The sequence below is a fragment of the Lupinus angustifolius genome, chromosome LG08 (genome assembly GCF_001865875.1).
Source record: "Lupinus angustifolius cultivar Tanjil chromosome LG08, LupAngTanjil_v1.0, whole genome shotgun sequence".
NCBI classification, from domain to species: Eukaryota; Viridiplantae; Streptophyta; class Magnoliopsida; order Fabales; family Fabaceae; genus Lupinus; species Lupinus angustifolius.
The window spans coordinates 20812674-20836623 of NC_032016.1; the positions used below are offsets into that span (position 1 = coordinate 20812674).

The window sequence follows — 23950 nt, forward strand, 5'->3', positions numbered from 1 at the left end:
CCCACAACTAACTACAAATAAAAAAACCTTGATCTTTGACTAAAATGTCATTATTTAGTTAATTTAATTGGTCAACTTTTTAACTTCATCAACTCCCATATTATCTTAAATAAATGCATTGAAAATTTTGTAAGCTAAAATCTAATGTATCCTAGTAACTTTCTTCTTTTTAGTAAATCAAATTTTGTTTAGATTATATATCCATTTAGAAAATTAAAATAATACTAATGATGTTTTTTATAACTCTACTCATGTCTAAATAATAAGAAAATTAAGTGAATATAATTCTTACAAAAATAAATACAAAATCATAAAATATCATACGAATTTAATAAAATTAGACACATTAATTATATATTTTTTAATTTGTATGGTGATAATATTCTTTCAAGGCAATTACAAAATTTTGCAGTTCAGAGTCAAACTCACATTTATCTATGAAGCCACATCCACTTAGAAAATTCTGGTTCCAAAATGGAATTAAACTTTACTATATTATATTTATTTAATAATCCAATTCTATGACACTTGCTTTTTCACACAGGCCTTCACGCTCTCGTTGCTACCTTATACTCTTCTGCTCTGTCCCTTCTTCTTCTTCCTCTTCCCGCATCTCTTTCTATGTGCAACACTTAAATTGAAGCAAAGTTTGTAACTTGATATAGATACTAGAGATACAAGCTTCAAAATGAGTGGTTCTTCTTTAAGTGCAGTAATAGGAAGGCACCCATCAAGTGATGGAGTTACCCAAATGGGTGGAACCATAAGGCATAAGAGGAAATGCAGAGACATCTCTTTTCTTGTAATCTTCATTGCATTTTGTATAGCAATGATTGTTAACTCCAGCTTTGGTTTCAACCAAGGGAACCCACTAAGGTATAAAAATCTTAAAGTTTCCTACTTTATTTAATTTAGCATTGCCATTGTGTTAATCTGTAAGTAGAGTTTCTACTATTGGCAAGTTGTGGTTTTCAATGTAAATCTTAAGCCATGGGGTATTGTTTCTTAATGGTGTTCTTTTATACCTGTCCATGATTTTCTACTTTCCTTTTTTTTCTTCTTCTTTCAAGTCTTTGATTACTTTGCTTATTTAATGATTCACAAAAAAATAAATGAGTGAAAAATCTTAGTAGAAGGGCGTTATGTATACTTTAGCATGCTTCAAATTGCATGAAATTATGGTTTAAGGAGGATAGGTATTACACTATTCAATTTTTATTTTAACAATTGTATGCTCACTTTGTCTAATGACTATAATTATACTTTTCCAAACTTGGGTTCAATCTTGTTTTTTGGTTGCTTAAGAACTTGAAGATGTAGCAGCATGAACCCCCATAATTTTATTCACCTTTTATGTAGTTTGTGATCACTGGCACTATGTCTTATCAGGCTTACTCATGGGCTGGACTACAAAGGGAATGTGTGTGGAGATAAGTTTGCATACCACGGCCTTGGTGAATTGGAGCTCAGATATTGGCAAAATCCTAATCAGGTTTATCAGAGTGGATTGAAGGGTAGCCAATTTAAACTGGCCAATGCCCGCAGTATATGTTTATTGGACTGCCCTATACCTTCTGATGATTCTCTTGACTGGGTTTGTGATTATCCGGAAGGAGAAATTAGTCTTTCGATGACCGATTGGATTAATAGGAAATACGATTATTTTGAGTTTCTGACACCAGAAATGAGAAACTCCTCTCTTCAACTTCAGGGTCCATGTTATCCTGTCATATTTCCTAGTGTAAATGGTGAGCAAACTATGCCATTTCCAATGCATTTGTATTTTCAGTTTTATGCCTGCTAATATTTGTGAGGCGTTACTTCGATTTTTGTGTTGGCTTGGCTGCAATGTATGCTCCTTGTAAGAAAGGCATTTATTTTAGGTTTCCATTCTTCTTTTTCTTTGTCTCGTTTTCGTTGGGGGGGAGCAGGGGAGGGAGATGTTTATACATTGAGTTTAAAAAATATTGGGTTCTTAAAGCAATTTTTTTGTCTAGTTTACTGGAGTTGCCAATTTATTGCCCGAGCATCGAACAGTTCTTTGAAGCTTTGGCAGCAGATGGGTGGAGTTAACATATATGAAGACATTGTTATTGACAAGTCCATTCACAAGTTAATTAATTCTCATTCAGCTGTCTTAAAGGTTAAAAAATTTGAATTTCTGCTTTTCTTATTGGTATTATGATTGTGATTTTGTCCAGGGTATACTGTGATTGTGATAAGTATAATCACTCAACATCTACCTCCTATACTGTGTGTTTATTTTATTATCAGCATGTTAATGTTAACAAAAGGGATAAGAACTTGTAGGAAGCAAGGAAAATCTTGGTGGCTATGACACACAAATGCTCCAAAATTGTTGACACTTTTGTATCATATCCATATTTGATACCAGTACTCTTACAATTCACTCAGTTTCGTACTTTTAGTGTGTCCCCTTTTTTGTTATACCCACATTCAAAGTTCTGTTATACAATAAATCCAAGATAAAAATTTGAATCATGTTCACCCATTACCTTCGTCAATTCATAATGTCATCATTACAATCTTACCTTCCTCAAAATCATCGCACAATATAGCAAAATCTCATGTTTGAATATATATTTTAGTTAATATGGTGTCATACCTGTATCTCATTTTTTCCTTCTACAAAACTATCAAATTTATGTCATCTATGTGTTGTATCGGATACTCGCATCCGTATGTGCGTCATACCTTGGTAGAGACCTTATGCCTATTTTTTCTATACTATTTCAGATGGCAATGAATTTCTATTAGTTGTTTGACTGCAATATCATCCCCCCTTGTCCATTTCGGAATAAACAGCTTGGAGTTCATTCCCCATTCTACTTTTAAACTTAGAAAAACATTTCTTACGTATGTAAGATATGGAGCATGGCATATTTGCCTTAGAACTAGAATTTTCATCTATGGTGCTAGAGGCTGGTGGCATGCAATCAATTCATTCATATTAAATTTTTCTTACCACTATTTTGTATGTCCTGCCATTCAGCATCATGTGTATTATGTGCTGTAGAATTCCAACTTTTCATTTGTATTTGCAGAGATACATGGCTGACATAGGAAAGGCATGGCCAGTACTCATTGTTTGTGGAGGGATTCTACCTCTTTTTCTGTCTGTGGTTTGGTTGTTGATGATTCGGCATTTTGTTGCTGCGATGCCTTGGATAACAGTGGTGCTCTTTAATGTTCTGATAATATCGGTCACAATGTTCTACTACCTAAAAGGTTAGGGAATCTGTTGGACTATGCCTTGAACTATATCTCTGTTAGACATTTGACATATATCTTTTTGTGGTATAACTTATTAAAAGGATTCCTGGGTCGGATAGTAGCTAGACTTCTTCCAGACATGTTTTTGTTAAAATATATAACTTCCACTATAAATGCAGGGACCATTTAGAAAACCATCAAACTCATGGAATGTTGAGAATTCTACATAATATCTTAGTTTATGTTTATCTAGATGTTGGACAAACATCAATCAAACAATAATGCAGAGTTAAATTTTCTTCCTAATTTTCAGCTGGATGGATGGGAAATGATGTCATTTCTCCCATCATTGGAGAGCACGACCCTTACATCAATGTATCTGGGAGGGTAGGTACCGTCCTGGTTGAGTCCTTATCTATTTCTTCTTCCATTGTTGATTTTAGCATGTACATCTAATAACAACGTTTCACCTTCAGGAGCTGACTCACCTACGCACAGCTACTATAGTTATGACCTTTATCATGTCTGTTGCCATCCTTACATCAATTGCTATTGTTCGGCGCATCCTTATGGCAACATCTGTCCTAAAGGCAAGCATCATTTATGACACAATTGTTAAACTATGACTAAGTTTCTTCTTTTTGTTCATTTAATTTATATCTGATAGTGACCATGTATTCGTTTGTATCTTTAGCCTTATAAAGTGCTCCAACACCACTAGTAACGGTGAAATGATTACACACCATTTTTTCCAATTTTCCGAGTCAATCAACTAATTGATTATATGCACATTTGTTGGCAGGTTGCTGCAAAAGTGATAGGAGAAGTTCAAGTACTCATTATTTTTCCACTCATACCATATTGCATCCTTGCTGTGTTTTACATGTTCTGGATTTCAGCTGCTCTCCACTTGTTAAGCACAGGCCAGATTGTTCAGAATGACTGCAACTCTAACTGCTGCACATATGACCTCGTGGCAAAACGGGTGAACTGTGACCGCTGTTGTGGATACAGCATTCATTACACACCACATATTAGGGTTGCCATCCTTTTCCACCTATTTGGGTGTTATTGGGCTACACAATTCTTCAGGGCATGCTCCTCAACAGTGATTGCTGGATCTGTTGCTTCTTATTACTGGGCCCATGGTGAAACATCTGTAAGTCACAATGCCTTGTCCAAAATGAATAATGCAATTCAGAGGATTCAGTGAGGTTAAGTAGGATGTAGAAATTGTTGAAATGTGACTGAGTCTATCGGTTATAAGAATAATGTGTTGAACGATTGGGGTTAAGTAGATTGTTACCTACTTATGTCGAGGCAAATTTGATGCCACATGATATTAAAAAATGAATTCAGATCAAACTTGCAAACTGTTGGTGCTTGTTTGTCTGGTCGATTTGAATTTGATTATCTATTAATTAATCATTTTAGTTTTGGTCATTGCAGAATTCTGTTTTATCATGCTATTGACTATAATTTTTTGTCTCTATGCAGCCGGAAATTCCATCTCTGACAGTCTTTTCCTCCATGAAGAGGCTCATGCACTACAGTCTTGGGTCTGTGGCTCTTGGGTCTCTGATTGTATCATTTGTAGAATCAATCCGATTTCTGCTTGAATCAATTCGTCGCAAACTAAAAGTCGATAGTTACGAGCCTGACAACTGTTTAGGCAAGGCTGCATACCATTCTTCTCAATGTTTTCTCAGGTGTATTGAGTGGATCATGAAATCAGCAAACCGGAATGCTTACATCATGGTAAATTCTGCTAATCTACCATATAGCAGATTTTTATGCAGGCATCATGTGTATAGACATATGTTTATTATTGTTGTGCAATAATTATCTTAACAAATATCCTATCTTTGTCGTAGAGTATTATTATTCTAAATAGAGGGCAAAGGATGTATTCTAGCAGGTTTGCTTAGGCAAAATGTTTGTCTGTTCTACAAACGAAATAAAAAGATGATGAGAAATGGAGTTGAGGCATGGTTTCACTTGTCACATCTGCCACATACGTTTAGCACTGAAATGTTACGATTTACCATTCACTAAACCTCCCTCCCAAATCCTTCCCTAGAAGAATGTACCTTGATTTAGGTTTTTATGGGAGAAGTGTTAGCTTAGATTTTATTACTTATTTTTATACTTTCTGATTTGAACTTTCCAATTACCTTCTTGATGCCTGTAGATTGCTATAGGTGGCAAAAGTTTCTTTGTGGCCTCTTCTATTGCAACAGAGTTGATCATGAATAACGTCCTGAAGATTGGGCGTCTGAATGTAATTGGAGATGTCATTCTGTTCCTTGGAAAACTATGTGTCAGTCTCTCGAGTGTTGTGTTTGCATTCCTCATGTTGGACACACACATGTACAAGTCTTCCCATGACAAGATCTCATCCCCGCTCTTGCCTGTTACGGTATGTTCTCTATAATCTAATTAATAGAGTATAGGTATTATGATCAATTGCCATTTTAACAAAAGCATAAAAGATGGTAAGATCAATTGCCATTTTAACAAAAGCATAAAATATGGTAATTCAGTTTTACTCGATGGAAGTTGAAACCTCAAAGTCCAGTCAGGGAGGAGAGGTTTAAAAATTGCCGAGGAGCTAGCGCAACAATCTTTTTAGCACTCTCTTCAACACACTTTGTTATGTGAGATTCACGTGTGACCTACAAAATCTCATAGGTCCACTCTATTTGGAGGGTCCAACATGAATTCAACCTAATACCAGAGAGTGTTGCTGACATTCTTCTAAATTATTTGTGTTTTATTTTATGAACTTTATTGCTTTTGATGCCAATAAAACAGTTTGTATATAAAACTTTCAAATAACTGATTTTGTTGGTTTAAAAATAGAAACAAAAAACATTACATTATAGCCTATGCTGCAGAGCTTGTTTTTCTATCAACTTAAAAGGACCAAAATCTTTGGCTATGCAGTCTGCACCACTGAACCATACCACTCCATCATATTTAAAACTTCTAAACACAACCCAAGTAAAAGATTACCTCCATGCATTCACGTTTACCACAGTCTACCAATTCACCATTTAATCCGAATTTTAGACAATTTTCGGAACCTTATTTTGTATTTTGTGTAATGCAGGTTTGCTGGGCTCTTGGTTATATTGTTGCAAGTCTTTTCTTTGCGGTTGTGGAGATGTCAATCGACACCATCGTTCTCTCATACTGCCAAGATTCTGAAGAGCACCAAGGGACAGCTCATTATGCTCCACCCCTTCTCATTGAAACTCTCAGTGACCAAAATGAAGTGCAGAGACTTACACAAGCACCCCAATGAAAATATGTCCATGCATAATTTTGCTGATCATAACAAAGTTTAGATTTTTGTCAAGGTGCTTATTTTTGCCACCTGAATTCTGTTTCCCCACTTGTATATACACATATGTTATATACAATGCTAGACAGAGCTGGAACTAGTGGGGTTGCATTTTGACAAATAGGTTATGTAGGATATGATGCTATCGGCAAACAGAACATTTTTAATACCCTTATCCTATATGATTATGATCTTTCTTCTGGTGTATCTTCTAATGAATTAGAAGAGCCCAGCAAAACTGCACTATATTATATTATGTAACCTTGGCATGGAATATCATATTATGAATGTTTGAGATGAGACAAGATTTTTGGAATTTCTGAATTGCCTTATTGGTAAGGAGGTTTTATTTTTATTTTTAAGTTTGTATATTTAAATTACTTTCATTGTTTTTATTAATAAAACCTAGGAAAGCTGACTTGGCGCATTATAACTCGGTGATTGTGTAAAGCATGTCTATATTGATGGTGCATTGCCATTAATTTCAACACTTATTCAATGAAAAATAAATGTCCATTGACTATTGTTTTGCCCCAGTCACGTCCGGGTTATCATTTGACCGTCCCGTATAATCAGCATTAGGTTTCTCATCTCCTCGTAATCTGTCTCAGATGGATTCACTTGTGGCAGATATTATAAATGCTCCAAGCACCACATTAATGTATCTTACTCACCGTTTAATGCACTATGACCTCGTTATTAATGTGTCACTGACTCGCCCTCAATGTCAGCTAACATGCCGCCTGCCCCTGACAATTTGACAGAAGCAGATCTGCAGGACATACAACAACCAATATGTTCATTGTACCCGTTAGATGTTGGCCAATGACAATGTGCCATCTTAGCCTGCCCCAAACTCTATAAATAGAGGAGACTACACAAGGAGTAAATTTAATTGTCATTTCCTCATTTATTGCTACACTTATTATTCTGACTTCTCTTTTATTTACTTCATTTATCTCTCTAGAAAATACTCTAATGACTTGATCGTCGGTCGGAGAACCTTTTCAGGTACTTCCCCCGACAGGTCCAGACGATAATTCGACCAGGCTATCAGATCTCTAGCATTCAACCGAACGTCTTCTACCGACTACTTCTCTTTTGTTTCCGACTATCCCGTCCTAATACAAAAGAACAACTATAAAATGCAAAAAAAAAAACGGCTTAGTAATTAGGAAGATTTTTAAGAGGATAATGATTTTAGCAGTTGAGAAACACATTGGAAATACTAGAGTGAGAGGTGAACTACCTGAGGCACGTGGGAATGAACACTGAGAGAAGTGATGATATTAATATATTATGATAGTACTAGAATTCATTTGTTGAAGTTGTGGTGAGTGTAGGGGTGAGAAACACACATCCCCTCTCAGTAAGGCAAATCACCTCATTTTAATGGATTCAGATTTTATAAATTGTAACTGATGTACTCTTTTGGTGGATTTGAGTTATAATTCAGGTTATCCTAACTCGTTTTGATGTCTAGTAGCTTTAAAAATGAATATTTTTTAAAAGTGTAATTAATAAGATTTCTTAATTTAAATTATCACTTTTGTAATATATTTATTATATTCATATTTTTCATTTTAAAATATATTGTAAAATAAATTTAGTTTAAATTTTATGTAAAATTTACACATTATATCAACATATTGATTGATTTGACTTTATCCTCCACATGATTGGGTTGAGTTTGGGTTATGCAAACTCCCCATACACACTCCACTAAATTTATATAAGGTAAATATCTCATTTAAATTAATCAAGAAAATAATATGATGCAATAGTTGGGATGACCATAATTTGTATGCAAGATGAGTCTAGAGGAGTGTCAATCAAGCGAGGTATCAGGTTTGAAAACAAGGTGGGATCCGTTGATCTAGTGGTTGGTGAATCACTGATCAAAAAGAAGATTTTGAAGAGATTATTCATTGATCTAGCGGTTGACGAACACTGATCAAAGAGTGAGCAGCCAACTCAGACGTAGTACCTAAATACTTAAAGGTTCTTCTTTTAAGGTACTCTTTCCTTTCATTATATTTTTGAGAAATCTTATGTTTATTCCTTGGGAGGTAAGGTATCAAGAAGAAATTGGAATGTAATAATATCGATTCATACAAATATAGAAGAAATGGTTCTCTATTTATTCAAACGCTATACCTACGAAATAGGGATAGAGAAATAGGAAAACACCGAATTGAATCCCAAATTGACGGGGGTTAAATGAAATTCATAGGTATAGGAAGAAGTTTTGTCAAATAGATATTTTTTCTTTCATCTATCTTTTGATTGTTAATATGGTATATAAGAATTGCTACTACAAAGAGTGCTATATCCTTTGATTGTGAAATATGGATGGCTTGTTGATGCATTAATGATGACCTGCTACTAGATATGGCAAAACGAGTCGCCCGACCTATTTTGCCCGTGCTCGCAAAAATTTAAGCGGGTGTGGGCATGCCTGCATTGTCTTAACAGACAACATTCAATGTTTTGCCCGGTTAAAAAATAATAATTCATATAATAAATAAAAATAAATTAAATAAAGTAGTTGAAGATAAAAAAATAATAAAAGTTTTGATATTTTATATAAAGTTAAACAAATTGCATTAGATTACAATTTTTAGAAATTAAAATTTATATGATACCATAACTTATTTGAAATTTTATTTAAATTATGCTCGTGGACTGCCCGTATTGCCCATTGGAAATGTGTGGGCTTGGCGAGCAAAACATGCAAAATGATAAAATTTGTATGCTCTGCCCGCTAAAAAATACAGACACACCCATAAGCATTGCCCATTTTTCCGTCCGTACCTACTATTATGCCAAATTATTCATCTATTCATAAATTTATTTTCCCTCTTCCCTTAGTCTTATGGGCTATACAACTTGTTTGGGTCGGATATTGTCTGAAATAATGTTGGGCTTGCAATGTAACAAAACATAATAATAAGACTATGAATTGGGTTGTGCCCCCACCTAGGCATCTCTTTCTGTTTCATCTCTAAGCTAAGCTTTTCTTTCCTCTTCAAGGCTACAAGGTACCCTCTCTTCATCTCTCTATATTCATTTCATTCATTACTGGCTAGGATTTTTGTTCATTCCTATATGTTTGTTCATTTCTCTTCTGTTGGAGTTCTTATTGATTTTTGGAGGTTCAATCTAACTGGGTTTCACTGATTTGTCATCCCAATTGCATAAACATTTTTTTGTTATCCTTTTTAGTTGGTTGGAATTTGAATTTTGTTTTTCTGTGGCTATATGTGTTAGATTACTCATTTTTCTAAGTTTGGTTACGTTTTCTATGTAAGTTCTTTGGATTTGGATCCTGAGTTTGACTTTGAAGTAAGCAGACAAGGATGTATCCCTTTTGATCATATAGTGGATTGTGATCATAATCCTCTCCTGTGACATTTTTATTGGTGAACACTAGAAACACTAAGGGATTGCTTGTGAGTTGGGTGTTGGAGGGAAAGAGAATGCTCGAGAGCCACGAAATACACTTGTGAGATGATTCTGAAACCTTCCATTACCCTTAAATCCCTCCCGAACCCAACTCACAAACTGACCCTAACGAATTTTACTTAGAACTTTCGTATTTTTATCTGAAAACAGCCTAAGGGGTAAGGCTACGTACATAAATTCTCCCTAGACACCACTAAGTGAGAGCCTCATTCATTTACCACTATTTTCTTCTTATCTTTAGTCATAACTGAAAGCAAAAGCTTGTATTTTCCACCCTTTAATGACTATTTAACTTTTATATTGGAGAGTTTGAACTCCTGAAGCTGACACATGTATGTCAAGCATGCCCAGCTAGGAATGTAGATTATGGAATTGAGAAGCATCAAGTCGTTTTGTATACATGTATGCAGTCTGCTAAATTGAGCCTTGGAAGAGATATGCATTAAATAGATGAGGCCTGCAATGACTTCCTTATGTAGAATGCGACAGTCCGAGTCTATGTGTTTTGTTAGCGCGATGAAAATATTTGCTTCAGTATGTATTGTAGTCTGGTTGTCACAGTATATGAGGGAAGGTTGCTTGAAGGAAACATGAAACCGTGCATGTCTTGAAGGGGATAAGTGAGCCACTCACAATTTGTGGCTTCTATTGCCCTATATTCTGCTTTGATGGTGACTGTGCAAGACATTGTTTTTGTTTCTTGGAGTGCCAATAAATTAGAATGGGTCAAGAAAGACGCAAAGTTCTGTGATGGATTTTCTGTAGTCCAAGAACCTGCCCAGATAGAATATCTGTATGCTTTGAGCTGAAAGTGGTAGTTGCTTTGGTTGCAACAAATAAAATCGAATATGTTTTTTGTTATTGTTTTAATTAAACAAGAAAAAAGAAGAAAAATATGATTAAAACAACACTCTTAACATGAAACAGGATTTGTTTTGCTTGTGTTGAGTGGATGCAATACTTAATTGATAGTTCAACAAATTTTGTTTTTGTTTCTTTGGCCAAGACTGTTGCATATAAACTCCCACATCTTATCCTTCAGTTCAGAGCAAGCCGTCTGTCCTTTACTGCATTCCATGGGAACCGGAGGAATAATTGCAGACAAGTGGTCCATGAGAATTCTTTGGGCTTGTGCTATCGGAAGTGCTGTCAGTAAGCATTTTTTTTTTACCTTAAATAGAATCTCAAACTAGCATGTTATTTTGTTGTGTAATGTGTCTTTCCTCTCGTTACTTTGAAATTTTTTGTTCTGCTATAATATTATTTTTCTTATGGATATTGTTCAATCATCAATTATCCTTATTGATGCTATACTTGTCTAGGCCTGTATATGGTAGCTGTTGAAAGACAAGCACAGAACAGGGCGAGGATGTTGGCTGAAGGCATGAAGGATATGGATTTAGGTGAAAGCAATGGTGAAGACGTTTGAACTGTTTACAACACGATCTTAAGAAAAGACAGTTGTATCATATAACAGATTCAGAGATTCGTAGTCTTATGAAGGGGGCTTCTCGTTATGTATAAGGTTTCTGCATTCATCATCTTTTGTCTGTTTATATGAAGATGGTTTCTTAACTTGTGAGCATTTTCCAGCTTGAAAATAATGAAGTAGTTTTTCATGTCAAATGTTTTATGATCATGGATCGAAATGTGTTTCTATTTAAATGAAAAAAAGGCATAACCATATTAACATTTTAGGAAATAAACTTATTTAGATTCTATATCTTTAAGTTGTTGGTCTTCTTTCAAGATTTTATTATGCCTATTGAAAATAGTATCCCAACTTCCCAAGCTAGCGTGGCACCTATGCATCAGATTCAGGGTCTTCCATAGTTGCAGTTTGGAGCTAGATTTGTTCGATGTAATCCCATCAAGAATCAGAATGCTGTATTTAATTTGCTAAAAGCTAAGGACCATTAAGTGTAAAACACGTTGGAAACAAAGGAGAATTTTTAACTTCATTCACCAAACATATTGACACCTTTTGTCCAGCTAATAAACTATATCGGTTTTGACTTGAGAATGAGTAAGCGTCGTTTAATAGTAATTTGGATGATCCCTTATGAGCTAGTTTTTTCGGGATAAAGTTAGGTTGAATTATTCTAACATGATATCATAGCCAACCTTAATATTAGGTCGATCACAAATGTTCCTTATTGTCAATTTTCACGCTCTAGAGAGCTAAGTAGTCAATTGCACGTTTGGTGTTGCGATTGTTGGGGTCTAGTGCATTTCACAGCCTAGAATGTGCTACATGTTGATAATAAGTGAAATCCTAATTTTTAAATGAGAAATGCCTCTCTTTCCCTTACTTTTTAATTACTTGTATTGGTTTTAAAGGTTTTTTGATATAAAAAATATCTTCCACTTCTTTCCAACTTTTAAATCACATGATGTTAACCTTTTATAAACTAGTGAAAACGGGTAACTGTACTAGTGAGCCAATAAAAGAATCATTTTCCTTTCTTTCTGTTTGCTTCTCTGCTGCAATACTCTCTTTCCAGAAAGTTGTACATACCCACCTCTTTCGCTTTGCAGGTTCAGAAATACTCCTCGCATGAAGGGTATGTGATGTATCAAAATTGCACGAATGGGTAAAAAACATTTATAATGATTCTGGCAATCCTCCTATTAGTTAATTTATTTGTTTAAAACTAAGTTAAATAACAAACTACATTAGTAATAAAAATAATTGATTTTGTTTGTAATAATGTGTTGGAAGAGATGTTATATTATTCTACCATTTCAGCCTACAAAGAGGGGTGGGAATTGTCTAGTATGACCTACGAGACCCATGACCCCACCTTTTTCAGGTGTGGCTCATTTGATAAAAAGATCAAATTTGGACTTTTTACAAGATCATTTCTTGCCTTGAAAACATGAAATTTATTTGAAAGTTAACTTTAATTCCATCTAAAACCAACGATTAGAGTAGGTTTCTAAATCAATTAATTCATTCTCTGTTTTTTTATGTTTCTAAACTCATTCTGCAGAAGAAAATAATAAAAACAAGAGTTTGGCTCAAGAAAGAAAATATCGATGTTATATAAATTTTGGTAGGTTCTTTTGAGACTTCTTTGGGTGCAAAAGATTTTTTGTCACCAAAAAAGATGATGAGGTTCTTAGAAATTTATGTTCAAAAAGTAGTATTATTTGAAAGGAAAGTACAATACAGAGTGTTAAAGGAAACTGCAACATAACTTACACAATTATAAAGAGTAGCATTTTCACTGTTAAGACAAACAAACAATGTTAACTCAAACAAATTGGTTATTGAACATTCAAAACCATAGGTTGGATTCTGCCGTAGTCACATAAACTAGGATGATAGATATCATAGCCACTAGCTACTGGGGACTACAAAACTAAAAGAAAAAGTGTCAAATGGCAAATCATACATACAATAATTATAGCACAACAGTTTTTCTGATCTTGGTCCATAAGCACCTTGTCAATTATCTCCATCTCCCCCAAGTGAGTAATTGAACCAAGTAGCTATCGAACACAGTCAATTAGGGAGAACCCTAGAAGGCCTTATAATCTGGAAAAATGTTTGTCCCATCACTTCTACAATTTCTGCTACATATCTGAACATCATTGGCCGAACAAACACTCCCCACAATCCCAACGCTCCTATCAGTAACTCTGTCCCAAATCCCATTTCTGCTATATCTCTCACCCTATGGTTGCTTTTTTTTTATCTCCCTCAACTTATCAAATTAATCTTGTCTCTACTCTCTACCTCTACCCTTATGAAGTGTCAGGCCTGTTCTTATCATTGTTCCTGTAAAATTGTACTTATGGTTGATTCCCCTGTTTTCCATTCTCAACTAACTGATAGTCTTCAATTATGAGAATTGGTTGACTCATTTAATTTGGTTGGTTGATTGAGCTGGATGATGTGATTGTATACCAAAACTAGCATAAATAAAATAGACACTGACTGAGCACAAAGTTGAAATGCCCCCCTAACAACATATCCTCTGTCCTACAATGTGTGTCACTCAATGTGTTATTTCCGTGACAAAGAGACTGGAGAATATGGGACAAAATATCTGCTTTCAAAATACTAAATATATATAACTGTTTTGGATGAGGGGGTGTTTGATATAATGTTAAAATCGGAATAAGAGTTGGTATTATTACAAAGAGAATGAAATACTTCTAAGTGTTGGAAATGGTGATGTGCTAAAACCATGCATATTCAAGTCTTCATCAAGTTGAGGGGAATGGGGACAAAAAAAAGTTCAAATTAGAGTCCTGTTCAATTAATATTTATCAAGGATGCATTATACATGGCCAACAACCCCAAAACTACTTGTTGATAGTATCATCCTCATCATGACCAGGATGCAAAGTGTTCAATCAGTTAATATTCCTTAAGCACAAAATAAATGACTCTATTCATATATATGATATGTGTGCTTAATAAAACCTCAGATATATCTTTTGTGGACATAAATTCCTAATCATAGAAGAAGCAAAACAATAACCTTTTTTCTATTGGGTGGTAATTTGGGATTGGCTGGTAAACTAAATTTAAAAGTTTCTTATGGAAGTATGAAGTGTTTTGAAGAGAAATTTTTCTGCTTCTTAAATGTCCAAATTCTATTGGTCAATGTTAGAATTATATGTCATATAAGAAGTTGGAAGAAAGAGGGAAAGAAATTGAGGGAAAGAATGAATGAATTGGAGCTATAATTCTGGAAAGTGTAGGTTGGGATTAATAACTAACCTAACTACCTCATTCTATTAATAGAAAGTTTAGTAACAACTAGGCCCAACTTAATATATTCAAGGCCCAATCTATCCTATACTATTATAAGCTATGGAATTATACAATCAACTTTAACACTCCTCCCTAATTCAAGCTTGATAAACTCATGACACCAAGTTGCCTTCTTTGCTTCTCAAACACTTTTCTTCTGAGTGGCTTTGTAAAGATGTATGCTTGCTGCTCCAAGGAGGTGCATAATTCTAACTCCAATGTGCCTTTTTCAACTTCATCTCTCAAGAAGTGGTACTTAGAGTCTATGTGTTTGCTACGCCCATGTCAAACATGATTCTTGGATAGATTGATTGTTGATTTTTTGTCAACAAATATCAACATTGTGTCACTTGTACTCACCCCTATCTCAGTGAGCAGAGACTATAATCACAGGCCTTGGCAAGCTCCTAAACAGACATCAATGTACTCTGCTTCACAGGATGAGAGTGCTACAACTTCTTGCTTCTTCGAGCTCCAACTGATTGATGCACTCTCGAATTTGAAAAAATAACCAGTGGCGCTCTTTCTATCATCTTTGTCTCCACACCAATCAACATTAGTGTAGCCATATATTTCCTTCTGTTTCATCTGTCCAGCTTTAGGGAAGTGCACACCATAGTCTAGACTTCCTTTCAAGTATCTAAGTAGTTTCTTGGCTGCTTGCATATGTGAGGCTCTAGGATCTTCCATGTGCCTGCTAATTACCCCGACTCTATAAGCTATATATGGTCTGGAGTTGCACACATACCTCAATGACCCTATTATTTGTCTGAATAATGTTGGATCAACTGTTTCTTCACCAAGACTTCCTTTGCACACTGTGTTACCTACTTCAACTGGTGTTGTAGTAGTGTTACATTCGAGCATCCCAAATCTTCTGAGTATTTCTGAGATGTATTACTTCTGGTGCATCATAATTCCACTTCTAACTCTTGTGAATTCAATTCCTAGAAAGTAGGCTAGAGTTCCTAGATCTGACATCTCGAATTCCTGCTTCAATTTTGTCTTGATGTTCTCTATTGCCTCATTATTGCAGCCTGTGATCAAAAGATCATCCACATATAAGCATATTTCTATTGGTGCTTCAGTGGATGCTTCTTTGATGTAGATACCATGCTCATTTTTTCATCTAGTGAGTCCTTGTTTCAGAAAGAAGACATCAATTCTTTTATTCCATGCCTTTGGTGTCTGCCTAAGTCCATATAGAGCTTTATGCAGTTTGTATACCTTCATCTCTTGTCCAGGAATTTCAAATCCTTGAGGTTGAGTCACATAAACCTCTTTATCCAAGGGACCATTCAGGAAAGCTGATTTCACATCTAGGTGGCTAAGGGACCAATTTAGTGAGCTTGCTATTGCAACAACAAGTCTCACCGTTTCAATTCTTGCAACTGGAGCAAATACCTCATCAAAGTCTAGGCCTGGTCTTTGCAAGAACCCTTTTGCAACCAATCTAGCTTTGTACTTAGATACTTCTCCATCTGGTTTTACTTTCACCTTATACACCAATTTGACTGAAATTGCCTTCTTCCCTTTAGGTAGTGTAGTTAGTTCCCAAGTGTTGTTTCTTTCTATTGATCCAATCTCCTCTTTCATAGCTTCTACCCAACAAGTCTCTTTTATATCTTGTTCAAAGTTAATTGGTTCCATTTCAGCCATCATTGCCATGTGTACCAAATCACCATTTGTTGTGATTACAGTATCAGAGAATACTTCATAGTCCCTCAACCTGGTTGGTGGTTGCCTTTGTCTTTGAGGTCTGTTGCTTGTGTCACTGATATGCTCATCATTTACAACATCCTCTTGTGGCTCATGAGTCTCTTCTAGATTCATTTGACCTACTTTAGCTGAGGAGTTTTCTACTGAGTGCCAATTCCAGACTTGAGTCTCATCAAACTTGATGTCTCTGTTATACAGTGTGGAGTTAGTCTTTGGATCAAAGACTTTGTAGGCTCCTGTTGTGTGATAACCTAGGAAAATGAGTTTTTCTCCTTTGTCATCTAATTTCTTCCTTTTGTTATCTGGTATGTGCCTAAAGCAGATTGACCCAAAGACTCTCAAGTGTTTCACATCTGGTTTGTTTCCTAACCAAGCCTCTTCAGGTGTTGATCCTTTCAATCTCTTTGTTGGACTTCTGTTTGCCACATAGGTTGCAGTTACCACTGCCTCACCCCAAAATCTTTTGGGCAACCCTTTTGTTTTCAGCATCCCTCTCACCGTATTCATGAGGGATCTATTAACCCTTCCAACTGTGCCATTATGCTGAGGTGTATATGGTGCTATTACTTCATGTGTGATACCTTCTTTATTGCAAAAATCAGTGAATTCTTTTGAGACATACTCCCCTCCTCCATCACTTCTTATTAGTAGTAATCTACTTCCACTCTGATTCTCAACAAGTGCTTTGAAGCTTTTGAATCTTTCAAACACTTCACTCTTCCTTTTAATCAAATAGATCCAAAGCTTCCTTGTGAAGTCATCCTTGAAGGTCAAAAAGTAACTTTTTCCTCCAATGGATTGAACTTCCAAGGAGCCACATACATCTGTGTACACCACTTCAAGAGGTTTGCTTGTTTTTGTAGAGATCTGTGATGTGAAGGTGTTTCTAGTCTGTTTGCTTATGATGCAATCTTCACATATGTTGGTGGAAGAGTTGATCTCAGGTAATCCAGTCACCATGTCACTCTTGCTTAATTCCTCTAAGCTCTTGAGTTTGAGATGACAAAATCTTTGGTGCCAAATTCTTGTTTCATCAGCTACTGACTTCATGCACTTGTAATCACTGAGGTGGATTCCTATCTTGAAGGTTCTGTTGATAGAGAGTGGAGCCTTCAAGATTAGTCTTCCTTCATTGTTTAAAATTTTGAGGACTCTGTCTTCCATTCTCATCTTATAGCCCTTTTCAAGCAGTTGTCCTAGGCTTATGAGGTTATTTTTCATCCTAGGCACATACAACACATTTATAATGCTAGAGACTGCTCCATCATTTCTTATAATTGAAATCTTGCCTATTCCTTCTGCATTAATAGAGTTGTCATCTACAAACTTGACTCTGGTCCTTATTGAACTATCAAGACATGTAAACCATTCTCTATGATCAGTCATGTGATTGTAACATCCTGTATCCAAATACCAGTTGTCTGATGATGAGTGTTGTTCTTGCTTAGTTGTGATCAACATTAGAGCATCTTCTTTTGATTCAATCTTTGTTTGTTCTGTTTTAGAGTTCTCAACTTCAAGACCATCTGATATTGAGTTCACTTCTTCAGCCATTAGCAATACCTCTTCTTCATATTCTTCATCTTTTGCTAATCTTGCTTCTTCTTCCTTGTTCCTCCTTTTAAGCTTGCATTCAGATTCAAAATGACCCCAGTTGTTACAATTGTAGCAATGGATCTTGCTCTTGTCTTTTTTCTTCTTTGCATTGAGATTGCTCCTTTTCTTTGCATTTAAATTTCTTGACTCAATATCATGACTCAGGTTAGATGTATTATACCTGTGATTTGCATGATTAGGCAGATTTATCTTGGTAGCATCACTACTCCTCTCTCCATGCCATTTTCGACTGGTTCTATTGTGTCTTTCAAGTTGTGTAGATTACCTTTCTTCTTGAATTGTACACTTAAGGCTTGCTGAGTTTTTCTTTCAGATAGCCTTTCCAAGAACCTTTGCTAATGTGCTTCCAATGAGCCTTGGAGCTCATCAATTGTAAGGAATTCTAAGTCTTTTGACTCCTCAATTGCCACTACTAATGATCAAATTTGGCAGAGAGTGTTCTGAGTATCTTCTCAACAATGCCCTGATCAGCCAATTGTTCTCCACAGCTCCTCATTAAGTTGGTCAAGGCACAAATTCTGGTGAAATACTTTGAGATTGATTCTTGATCTTCCATCTGCAACAACTCAAACTGTCTACGCACCATTTGTAACCTGACCTTCTTTACTTTCACTCCTCCTGAGTAGCATTTGTCAAGGATCTCCCAAGCTTCTTTGGCAGAGGTTGCAGCTGAGATATTTTCAAAGTTTTCCCTGTCCACACATTGGTGTACTAAGAACATTGCCTTGCAATTCCTTTTCGTTGCGTCTCTATGCTCCAATCTTTGTGCTTCAGTAGAATTCTCATTGAGTGGTTGAACTCCAATCTGCACCACATCCAAGCACTCTTGGAACCCGAAAATGGCCCTCATTTGAATGCTCCAATGATCAAAATTCTTCCCATCCAGAATGGGCAGATTCATCGGGATCCAATTGAAGTAGTCATCTTCTTCTTTCTTCTTACCAACTCTTCATCGCCAAATCCTTGCTTGATCACTGCCGTGAGCTTCACAATTGAAGTCTCTTGCACCACCGTTAGCTCTAGATACCACTGTTATAATTATATGTCATAGAAGAAGTTGGAAGAAAAAGGGAAAGAAAGTGAGGGAAAGAATAAATGAATTGAAACTATAATTCTGGAAAGTGTAGGTTGGGATTAACAACCAACCTAACTACCTCATTCTATTAATAGAAAGTTTAGTAATAACTAGGCCCAACTTAACATATTCAAGGCCCAATCTATCCTATACTATTACAAGCTATGGAATTATACAATCAACTTTAATAGTCAATGCTTATGTTTCTCTAGTTCTCTAACTAGTAAACACTGCATGCATGAAGTAAACTCACTATGTAATTTCCCTCTCATAACCCTATGGCTATAGATTGTTTCAATTTTGTAAGCATGAGGTTGACTTGTGGACCTTAATTTTATGGAACTCCTTAGCACCTAACAATAATATTTTTTGTAGGGCCTGTGTCTAACAACTAGTCACATTAAATCCATTCAGAGGTGGTCCTTTATTGACAAAAAAACAGTTTTGTTACCTTTATTCAAGCTAAGGCACTACCATTGAATTCATGTCACTTGGAATTATTTTGAGACTTGACTCATTCATTAGATTAGTGAACTTAGATTGTGAACTAAATGCACTAAATTTAAAACAAAAGTCGAGCTTATTTAAAAATTGAGTTAGAACGTGAGCCAAGTATATTATGGTTCATGAATTAATTCAATATAAACAATAAAGCAAAATTATATTGACCCTTCTTACTTAATTATTAGTTTACCTTTTTCTTTTAATTTAATTTGGAAACACATACCACAATACAATTGGACTAGTTCTTTCAACGAGTATATATTTTATATAAAAGTTTTGAATCTTGAACACAAGTCTTACTTATGGTTGTTAAATTCGGCTAAGACTAATTAGTCTGATCAGTCCTATCAGGGATTAATACCTAATTGGTCTGAGCAGCTTATCCGATCGATCATACACCAAAATTGGTATGAACCAATTTGACTTGATTGATTTAAACATAAAATCAACGACTCATGTGTGTTAAAATGTGGTAAGAGCTATGAAAAAGAAAACTTCTTGATGAACGAAGAAGTGTATAAAAGAAAGCTTAAAGAAAGAAGAATGAGAAACAAAGATTGATAATATTCTCATTGAATGATTGAATTCTCATTACAAAATTGAATGAGTTGAATTGATTGAATAAGAAGTGAGCCAATATGGCTTATTTATACAAGAGAAAAGAAGAAAAGAAAGCTTGTAAAACAAGTAACTAACATAAACATAACTTGCTAATTCCTAACTTTCTAACCAACTATCATCTTCCAAAATAACTTATCATATATCTTTAATTTCTTAGTTTCTTAGCAACCATGCAAGAAAGAAAAGAAGGGAATTGATAGAGCAAAAAGAGAAGAAAATATTGAACTTTCATTATTGGAATTGAAATTATGCATAAAGGCAAATTGCAAAGAATTTATATAAAGGAAAATTGGTAGTTGCTTGAAACTCAAGCTACCATTTAAAGTAAAACTAATCCTAACTACCGTAACCGAAAAACTATCTAAGAATGAGTCATTTTCATCTTTAACATTCCCACAAGCTAGAGAATGAATATCATTAACTCTCAGCTTGGGTATAAGGTAGCAAACAGGAAAAGTCGGATCTGGAGTTTGGAAGAACCACCAATGAAAGAATGAATCACCAATTAAAGAGAAGCGAATATCAGAACTTGATCTTGGACTAAGAATACTATGAGACAATGTTGTATCTATCTTTGTCACATCCCCCATTATGTCAAGATTGAAGAAATTTTGGTGAAGACTCTGAATACTCAAAACCAAAATTACATGTAGCCTTGGAGTCATCAGATGTTGAGTGGCAATCTTGGAGATGAAAACAAGAAATATCGAGGAAGGAGAGGAAGACAAAAAAAGTAATGATCCCAAATATGTCACTAGGGTCTTAAAAAAATTTCAAGAGATAAAAGAATTCTTCAAAATATAGCTCATGAAACTAGGAATATTGTGCTAGTAGAATTAATGGAAGAAATATAAAAATTCTTAGAAGAGAATGAATTGAAATTGAAAATCGTTGTTCATCAAGAACCAACATAATAGAAAGAATATCAAATGAGATTATCTCAAGAATACCATATTGGTTTCTTGACTAAAGAATGAGAGAAAACTAGAATGTGATCAAATATGAACATTTTTTGTGTTCAATGAATGCTCAAGAAAACCATTTTAGTTTCTTGGCAAAAGATTTAGAGAAATATGGGCAATTTTTTTTTTTGCTCAAGAATATGATAAAAAAAAAGAAACTTGTTGAAGAATATTCCCATCTCAATGATAAAGATGATAAGACAAGTGTACCAATTGATGAACCCTCAAGATAAGATACAACTTGGTGAACTGTATGTGTTGGAATTCTTGGTTTTGATTCTTTTGCACTCACTCAATTTGATGGTTAATGCATGATGATGTCGATGAATATGCCAAGAAAGTCCAGGATGAAATGAACAATAGTAGAATACCAAAGTCTTCCTCTAGTAGATTCATGAACCTCTTGCAAGAAAGTTGTTTCACATGTGTGGCTCATTGAGAATGACGATGATTCTTTGCTGAATCTTGGAAGAAGGGAATTGATAGAGCAAAAATAGAAGAAAATATTGAACTTTCATTATTGGAATTGAAATTATGCATAAAGGCAAATTGCAAAGAATTTATATAAAGGAAAATTGGTAGTTGCTTGAAACTCAAGCTACCATTTAATGTAAAACTAGTCTTAACTATCATAACCGAAAAACTATCTAAGAATGAGTCATTTTTATCTTTAACAATATGGTTGAATCTACTTGACTTGGCTGATTCAATCATCTAATTTAATTTAGAAACACATACCATAATAAAATTAGGCTAGTTCTTCCAACTAGTATCTTCTCTATACACAAGTTAAGAAACTTGAGTACACGTTTTACTTTTAAGGAAATAAATATGTATCACTTGAATCAATTTTTCATTTGTTTGCGTTCGTCTTTAATAATAAAATGTCATTTTTTAGTAACTTAACTTAACTCAATGTTAAAAAACGTAATGAGATGTAATTGTCGCATTACAATGGTCCATTAAGTTATTTTTTTATTTCAACTATATTTTTTTTTGTTCCAAGTAAATCTTGTAAGTTTTTCATTGTAGGTCAAATAATTTTAAAAAGCTACTAGTATCAAATAAATAAAGCCACATGTGCATTTCTTTAATAGTGTTATAATTGGAAAATATAAAATTTATGTACTAACTTATTGAATAAGTTATCATTCTTCAATCTCCACCCCTTATATCATCTTTACCTATCTAATGACTAGAATTAAAAGGTGCATCAGCGCACCCATCACATTGAACGTCACCAGCTAATGAACTAGCTATTATGTTAGCCTTAATAATTAATTATGGACCATTCTTTCAAACTAAATACCCAATATAGGCATGCCTAAAAATGCAAAAGCATAGTAGTTACGGATTTGTTCAAGATCTTCTACTTGCGTCAATCCCACTCTTCTTCTAACAATGTAATGCACATTTAATCTTCTTTTTTTGTTTTCACACATCCAATACAAGATATTTATAGAGTGTAATATTTATGTATAATCGGTATAAAAATTTATATAGATTCAATATATCATTTATCATTCATTTTGATTATTATTATTTTTGAAAAGTCAATAATAATTATTACATACATACCCCCTCATGTTTATAAAGTCTTCTGAATTCCATTGCCAGATTAACTCATGATGGAATCTAAATGAATGATTTGGTGGACCGCACTCATATCAGATCTAGCACTCATCACATTACCATAAAGTTCACTCAGTTTTGTTAACAGATTCGATTCTTTATTTCTTAAATGTGAACTTTTTTCCTTTTAGGTTAGACAGAATGTTGAGTTCAAGTAGGACTTACAGATTCTAATGGCATTAAACCCATAAATGATTTAATGCATTTAACTGAAAGAAGTGAAGCCTTTAAATATTAAGTCTTACTCCAATTACATGTTTTGAGTTAAGAGAAGGTAATGATTTGATTCAGTAAAAGTACAACTATGTATCCACACCACACACATATGTGTGCACTTGGAAACATTCTATTGGCACTTTGGCACTTTCCATCTTCTGTATGGAAATATTAACAATGTAATATATATGCATTATTAGTAAAAAAACTATAAATATTTATATATAATTAGTATATTATTTATTATTATCATTTATTTATATTATTTTTTTGAATAGTTAATAATGATTAAAATGAATAGTCTATAATAGACTAATAATATATAAAACTTTTACACTATTAATATACATATTTTTTTCTCACTATTTAAATCACAATTATTATTACTAGCATCTCTATAATTTTCTCTCCTACTTTTATGCTCTTATTATTTTTCACATAGATAGCCTTTTTCATGTAACAAAAACATATATCACCTTTTATAGTTTTTTTTTTTAAAAAAAATTTCTTTCACATTGTATCTTTAATTACATATCTTTTCCGTTTCCATCTCTTCCTCACACTACCTTATACCCTAAAATATGTGCAAGTAACATTTTTCAAAAAATATGTTAAGATCAACTTGGCCTAGTTCCTCTTTAAAACGTTGTCTACAATGAGAGATAAAATAACACATGAATTTATCAAAGAACCTAAATAATTGATAGATATAACTCAGTTTCTTAAACACCATATTAGATGTTTAATCCCTATAATGTATATGAGAAGACTTTGAAGAGATTATTTCACCT

The 23950-nt window shown here is 34.4% G+C and overlaps 3 protein-coding genes across 3 annotated transcripts; 2 read left to right on the forward strand and 1 right to left on the reverse strand.

The window, feature by feature from the left end:
- Nucleotides 513–6812, forward strand: LOC109355104 (choline transporter-like protein 2). The gene is made up of 10 exons (XM_019598045.1): nucleotides 513–876; nucleotides 1390–1748; nucleotides 1998–2143; nucleotides 3066–3249; nucleotides 3548–3621; nucleotides 3711–3824; nucleotides 4037–4393; nucleotides 4732–4992; nucleotides 5426–5653; nucleotides 6347–6812. The coding sequence occupies exons 1-10, from the start codon at nucleotides 689–691 to the stop codon at nucleotides 6539–6541; spliced, it is 2106 nt and encodes a 701-aa protein (XP_019453590.1). The 5' UTR covers nucleotides 513–688; the 3' UTR covers nucleotides 6542–6812.
- Nucleotides 9547–11712, forward strand: LOC109353432. The gene is made up of 3 exons (XM_019595707.1): nucleotides 9547–9621; nucleotides 11088–11197; nucleotides 11368–11712. The coding sequence occupies exons 2-3, from the start codon at nucleotides 11122–11124 to the stop codon at nucleotides 11472–11474; spliced, it is 183 nt and encodes a 60-aa protein (XP_019451252.1). The 5' UTR covers nucleotides 9547–9621; nucleotides 11088–11121; the 3' UTR covers nucleotides 11475–11712.
- LOC109353999 (uncharacterized mitochondrial protein AtMg00810-like) lies at nucleotides 15201–15680 on the reverse strand. The gene has a single exon (XM_019596355.1). The coding sequence runs from the start codon at nucleotides 15678–15680 to the stop codon at nucleotides 15201–15203; it is 480 nt and encodes a 159-aa protein (XP_019451900.1).

Bases quoted from the DNA above. Each gene is read 5' to 3' on its own strand.
- LOC109355104 (XM_019598045.1), top strand. From the start codon at position 689: ATGAGTGGTTCTTCTTTAAGTGCAGTAATAGGAAGGCACCCATCAAGT. The intron at 3,825-4,036 runs GCAAGCATCATT...ATTTGTTGGCAG, and splicing joins TGGCAACATCTGTCCTAAAG to GTTGCTGCAAAAGTGATAGG. The intron at 4,993-5,425 runs GTAAATTCTGCT...TGATGCCTGTAG, and splicing joins ACCGGAATGCTTACATCATG to ATTGCTATAGGTGGCAAAAG.
- LOC109353432 (XM_019595707.1), top strand. From the start codon at position 11,122: ATGGGAACCGGAGGAATAATTGCAGACAAGTGGTCCATGAGAATTCTT. The intron at 11,198-11,367 runs GTAAGCATTTTT...ATACTTGTCTAG, and splicing joins TGCTATCGGAAGTGCTGTCA to GCCTGTATATGGTAGCTGTT.
- LOC109353999 (XM_019596355.1), bottom strand. From the start codon at position 15,680: ATGCTCGAATGTAACACTACTACAACACCAGTTGAAGTAGGTAACACA.